The sequence below is a fragment of the Austrofundulus limnaeus genome, unplaced genomic scaffold, assembly GCF_001266775.1.
Source record: "Austrofundulus limnaeus strain Quisiro unplaced genomic scaffold, Austrofundulus_limnaeus-1.0 Scaffold632, whole genome shotgun sequence".
Taxonomy (NCBI): domain Eukaryota; kingdom Metazoa; phylum Chordata; class Actinopteri; order Cyprinodontiformes; family Rivulidae; genus Austrofundulus; species Austrofundulus limnaeus.
The window spans coordinates 121,904-128,337 of NW_013953034.1; the positions used below are offsets into that span (position 1 = coordinate 121,904).

The 6,434-nt window shown below is 39.0% G+C and overlaps 1 protein-coding gene across 3 annotated transcripts; it reads right to left on the minus strand.

Annotated features, from left to right (window-relative positions):
• Positions 1-2,066: 2,066 nt before the first annotated feature.
• paqr8 (progestin and adipoQ receptor family member VIII) lies at positions 2,067-4,071 on the minus strand. Of its 3 annotated transcripts, none has more exons than XM_014027298.1 (2): positions 3,909-4,071; positions 2,067-3,219 (listed from the first exon to the last, which is right to left on the minus strand). In XM_014027298.1, exon 2 carries the CDS (start codon positions 3,195-3,197, stop codon positions 2,151-2,153), a length of 1,047 nt encoding a protein of 348 aa, XP_013882752.1. In that variant the 5' UTR covers positions 3,198-3,219; positions 3,909-4,071; the 3' UTR covers positions 2,067-2,150. The 3 variants fall into 3 exon arrangements, with proteins under 3 accessions (XP_013882752.1, XP_013882750.1, XP_013882751.1); XM_014027296.1 differs by lacking the exon at positions 3,909-4,071 and adding an exon at positions 3,689-3,782; XM_014027297.1 differs by lacking the exon at positions 3,909-4,071 and adding an exon at positions 3,408-3,680.
• Positions 4,072-6,434: the final 2,363 nt, after the last annotated feature.

The window sequence follows — 6,434 nt, forward strand, 5'->3', positions numbered from 1 at the left end:
ATGTTGATATTCTTTTACATCAACAGAAAAATTTCTGTTGGTATTAACTCATGTTTATTCATATATGATGCCTGACAGAAGGTTTTTGTGATCAGATGGTGCCTCTCTTTCAGTTCAGGGGTCACAGAGTCCATCAATGATCACTGGGACCACTAAGATCTTAACTCTCCAGTTATAGTTCCTCTTTCAGCTCTTGGTATTTATCAAGCTTCTCGTGCTCTTCCTAATCTTAGTCACGTGGGACCCACATTTACCATTGCCGTCTTCTGTAGCGTGTTAACCACAATGTCCGGTTTGTTAGCCATCAGCAGGTTCCAGAAGTCCCACAGTATCTTAGTCCTGYCATTCCTCCTCTTTAACTGCAGGAGCTCCAGCATCTATAGATGCTCCTGTATTCCAGCCACTTGGCAATGTGTGTTTTGCCTGTTTGGATCTGTTCTGGGTCTGCTCATCACACATCAGTTTTCATGTTCCTACAGTGCTGGATGTTGGAAATATAACAAGTTAAAAAGACCCTTCACATGCAGTTTTGTAGAAAAAATTGTTTATGTGCCAAAACTTCAGATAGTTTAGACCAGTGATAATCAACTGGTGGGTCACAGGACTTTGTCTGCAGAAAATGTAAGACTTTTTCTGATTGATCTGTCTTAATTGCCTCAATATGTAACTGAATCATTTACTAAGCTATTGTTTGTTTGGGTACTCAGTCAGTTAAAGCCACATATTTTGAGCCGACTTCTCAGTATTTGGATGTTTTAATTTCATGTTTGTAGATGAAACAAGTTTGTTAAGAAGTGTGGAGTCACTGAGGAGACTCTGTTTTGTTTAAAACGCAGCTAACTGAGAGTGAAAGAGAACATTTCTTCTATATTATTACCACTTGCTGGTCAAACCGTACCTTTTCTTTCTTTTTTTTTTACAAGTTGAAAGTTTTGCTTGATTTGGGTCCAGAATTGTCATTAAGGTGTGCTGGTGGGTCTCATACTGTACCATACAGTACCAGCTTTATAGCACTAYACCCAATACGTGCTACACATAATAAAACATTTGTTCAATCAGTCAAAACTTTAAAAAAAAATTTAAAAGTCAACATAACAAATGATGTTCAAATCAAGAGAGTTTGTAGGGATGCAGCAGTTCAGACAGACAGGGCAGAGTCATTAAGAGCTTTAAACCCAATAAAATATTTTTAAATGGATTCTAAAATGTAMGTGCAGTCAGTGCAGGGAGGCTAAACTTTCAAACTTTCATGTCAGTAAAAAGACAGGAAACAACATACTGTACCCTCTGAAGCTGAGAGAAACAGGAAACATTAATTCAGACCGTTCATCACATGAAGTTAAACATAAATATAAATTATAAAACAAAGTGGAAAAGATTAAAAGATATTAAAATACCTGATCAGCCATGTAAAGTCGAACTTTCTGAAACTCATTTAAACTTTGATGTTTTGACTCTGAAGTCTGTCTGAGCTCCACTAGGGGCAAAGTTTTGTCACAAAAATTAAACTATTATTGATTTTTGTTATTTATATTTCATCTACATGTTAGTGTGCTGCTACCACAAATAACACAGCTGTTCAGGATACAGCCACATTTTGATAGAGGTTTTGCTGTTTAGGCTTTTCTAAAGCTGCAGCAGAAATGAACAAATTTGTAACAATAACAACAACAACAACATTCTTTGCATCCAGCAATGAATTTGGTTTAGATGGTAAAATAAATCAGACAACATAAAGTACATTTCAGTCATTTAAAGGCCCAATTTTCCATCCTGCTCTCTTATTTGTTTTTAWGCCAGGTTTTTCATTATGTGAACACTTTTAAAGAAGAAAAATAATAAATTTAGGGTTTCATTGCAGCTTTTTCTCCAGAACAGCCTCTGAACTGATTAAGCTGCAGGTTAATTCACGGTGAAAGATTGAGCTGAGCTTTGCAAACAATGACGTCCACTCAAACATTTCTTTCATTCAAAGCCTTTGGAATTTTAAATGACCCAATAATTTGCACAAAAACCAGGATTTGTCTTAATTCATTTTATTGTTTAAATATTTTAAAGACCTACAATTTTTTCACAGAATTAAACATTTAAAAAGTTTTATTGTCAAAATTATTTAAAATCCCTAGATTCTGCTCACTCAGACTCAACTATCACTTGTTTTTCTCTTGTTCCTGCAGCAGTTTCTTGTTAGTGTGCCTCACTGCGATCAGTGCCGTCAGGACGCAACATATTAACAGTCCTGGGAAGGACATGCAGGCCCACCACAGCTGCCTCTCTCCAAACACTTCCAGCACCGTGTCCCGCCGCCGGGCGTAGTCCTGGAACAGAGCCTCCAGCTGGAACAGGGTGCACAGGGACAGAAACAGGTGGAAGACCTGGTGACCCTGGCCTACAAAGTCACAGCGGCCTGGGAAGAAGCACTCAGGGACGGGACAAGAGAAGAAGAAGGCAGCAAAAAGGAATGAGACGATCTGTAGGGCGTGGAAGGCCTCCTGCGTCCAGGAGGTGGTGAGCAGGCGGTGGGCGACGGGGCTGATGTCCAGCAGGTAGGCCAGGCTGGTGGGGATGAGCTGGCAGATTTTACGCTGCAGCGGATACGGACGCTCGTACCTGGACTTGGCAAAGCAGCAGCCAGCGCAGGAGAGCCAGCCGAAGAACGCAGCTCCGGGTAGAAAGAAGAGCCCGACGCCGGCCCTCCACGCCGCCTCAGACGTGTAGAAGTAATGTCCGAGCGAACAGCCGTACTGATACGCAGCTACGCCCACGTAGTCCATGAAGAAAAAGAAGTAGTGCGCACGCTCAGAGCGGGACTGCAGGAGGTGAGCGGCCACGCTCAGGCTCAGGTACGTGAGAGCAGACACCATGAAGAGGCTGAGAGGCAGAGAGGCCGCGTCCAAGGCGAACCCCAGGGCACCTGCATTGGCCCACCAGCGGAGCAGCAGCACCGGCACCGCCAGCAAGTGAGTCCACACGTTCAAGGATTCGTTGTGCCGCTGGAAGAGGCTGAGGAAGTAGCAGCGCCAGTCCTGCTGGATGGGCCGGTAGCCCGACAGGATGTAGGGCTCCTGGAAGAGAGCAGGGACCTTGGAGGCGGGCACGGTGGGGCGCGGCGACGGCAGGGAGGAAGAGACGAGATCTGAGAGGCGAGGGAGTCGGCTCAGGTGCTTGACACTCAGCTGCAGAATCTCAGCCGACATGACGCCTGGTGGACAGAAAACCCTGAGGAGGATAGACGCAGGATGTCGAGTTAACGAATAAGAAACATTTAAAAATGTCTGAATTTCCTGCCGTCTTTTACATCGATTTCAGAGGTTATTTGCAAACATAAATGACAAAAGTGGAGCTAAAGATAATTCTAACAGGGWTTACATTTTTTTTGCCAAAATAACTGCAAAATATACATGAACCTCTCTGAAATGTGTCTGCAGACTGTCTTCTTCAAGCTCCTCTTCCCTGTCAGAGTCAGCCTTGTTGTTCAGATTTCTACAGCAGGTCAAAATGGTCAGAAAGTCCCTAATTCATTTAAACTCTCAAACATTGCAGCTGAGGTTCTTTTCAGATTCTGAATTCCTCCAATATTTACACCACGTTTATCTGTGTTTACACAAATCTGAGGACGGCGGATGCAAGGAGCAGGCATGTGGACAAACAGGTACAGAAAGGAATTAAAAGCAGTTCAGATCCGAACCTTTCACTGAACCTGGTCCACAGGGTGTGATCTGACCCTGCCCAGGTCCTTCACAAAGATTAAGATTTGTTCTGGTGGACGAGTTAAGTTTTCACTGTTCAGTTTTTCWCTTTAAACTCTAAAAATCACTGCAKGAGATGACCTRGTTAAGTTGTCTACAGAAGCTTTTAGTCTCATGAGGACCAGCTGTGTCCTATTAAAACAAGCAACAACTTCTTACCTGCTGTTCCTCTCAGTTTCTCCTTTTCTAGTAGAGGAAGAAGATGTTCTCCCATACGAGCCAAACAGGTCCAAATAACTACATGATGCAGTGAAGAGATGTTTGTTTAGGAGGAACTGGAGGAAACCGGTCAAACTCAGCTGACTGGAGCCGGTTGTGTTGGGCGGAGTCTAATGCTCCAAAAACCTGTTTCTAAATTGAAATATTACATCTAAATACAATGTTAAACATATACACTGGTGTTTAAGTTGTTGGTTTTGTTATAATGGTTTAAAACTCCTACTTCTAGGAGATTAATACCCACAGGCAAACATTAAAGGGCTAAAATAATATGGCTCCTGTTTGACATGAACAAGTCTTTATTTTTGTCTTCATCTACTGGCCAACACAGGTACTCCAGCACCAGTGGAGGAGTTCAGATCTTTTATAGTTACTTATGCACGTGCGTAACAGCACTCCTCATAACTTGCAGAAAGTGGCTTTGTGAGTGTAAAATGGTGTGCAAAAGTCCAGAGAYCCATCTTCCTCCCACCAAGTTTCAGTCTTCAGGATGACGTGCTGTCTTGTATTGGATATCTAAGAAAAATATAGAAAATAACATGCAGCGTCTAAAATGTGATTTTAATAGGAACAACAAACTGTTCAGAACCAATTAATTTTTTGCACAAAGAACACACTAAAAACAACATCTGCACCTCTCATTCTTCATGTATACAGTATCTTTTATACTCTGAAAGAGCAAAGAACTGCTTTGCATCTTTTTCCAACTTAAGATGGACTCACTTCTTTCCAGTGCTTTTGCAAATCAACCTTTTTTTAACAATTTAATGTCAAGTCTAAAGTCAATATTTTGCCAATGTGGTCTGAATGTCTGCTGACTTCTGATTGGTTGAGCTTGGTCTAAACAGTGTTAATAAAACACTGTTTGGCAGGATAGTGTTAATTTTTTTCTTGTGTTATTGCAATTTATTTTATAGGTCACTGCTAAGCTTATATTTTTAGCTAAATACCTATTTTCCAAAATGAACTGTATGTTGATACACTACATACATACAGAAAATGTTTTTAAAAATTTAAATTATGAAAAAACAAATAAAAAAGCAAGACACGAGCTTGTCAAATAATGAACCTATACTTCAACATATGAACAGAGTTATACAACMGTTTTAGAAAGGACTGTAAAAACTTTGTAATTAATTTAAATTTCATCAATTTATAAAAGTTTCCTTAAAGTGGTGCTAAAATTTTAAAATAAAATAAAAAAAAACCTTTAAGATTTCTCAACATTTTAATTTATGTAAGCGATTCCTTTTGAAACAAAATCAATTTTGTCAAACGCTCTTAAGCTTAAGGGTGAATAATTTTGATTTATCAAAAAAAAGTATTAAGTGGGTCAAATGGCAAATGACATCAAAAGACCTGAAACGTATATTCTGCTTTTCATGGAAAGGTTTCAGACAAATATCATTTTATCTTGAAAAATGACAGAGTTGTCAAACCTTTAAAATAACATTGTGCACAATCTCATGTAATATTGTTAAATGTCACAGTTAGAGTCAGAGTTGTAAAGTAACTAAGTACAAATACTTTGTTACTGCACTGAAGTAGAATTTTTGGGTATCTGTACTTTACTTGAGTAATTATTTTTCAGTGTACTTTTTACTTTTACTCATTACATTTTTACACAGTTATCTGTACTTTCTACTCACTATATTTAAAAAAAAGGTAAGAAGTAGAAAATCTTTTCTCCTATTTTATTCCGAGTTGATAAACTGTGCCTCATAGAGTGAATTTAATTGTGTTTGGATGAGAAGTATAAATATAAACCATTCTGACACACTATTAATGTACACAACCCATCACTGCTGCACGCTGTTAGAAAATATATTTTTTGGAGAAGTCACCTCCCAATAAATGTCATTTTGTAAAATCTAACTGCTCACTTTTACTCAGTACTTTTACTTTTAATACTTAAGTAGATTTTGTGTCAGAAATGTACTTTTGATACTTAAGTACGAAAAACATCAGCTACTTTAAGACTTTTACTCAATATTTTTAGAAAGTACTTTAACTTTTGCCAAAGTATTTTTATGATGAGATACTTGTACTTTTACTCAAGTATCACTTTGAGGTACTTTATACAACACTGCTTAGAGTAGGCCTGTGTGTGCTGGAGCTCTCAGCTAAAACTACATTTCATTTTACCTCAGTTACTACCACACCCAATTTTAGCTCAGTGTTTGTAAAAGTGGCTATTTTTGTGTATTTTTTTTAATTCAATTAGTTGAAGCAGCCATTATGAACTGTGCTGACTTCAGTAGTAAATTAGTAATAGATGTATATCTAACATTTAGTTTCTGAAAGTTTCACTAAATTCTGTCTAGTTGGTTATGGGATGTTTTGCTTCACATTCACAGTGAAGTAAACCAGTGTTTCCCAAAGTTGGGGTCGGGACCCAAAGCGGGGTCCCGAAACATCAAGGTGGGGTCCTGAAAAGATTTTCTGAATTAATTACATTTTTGCCTT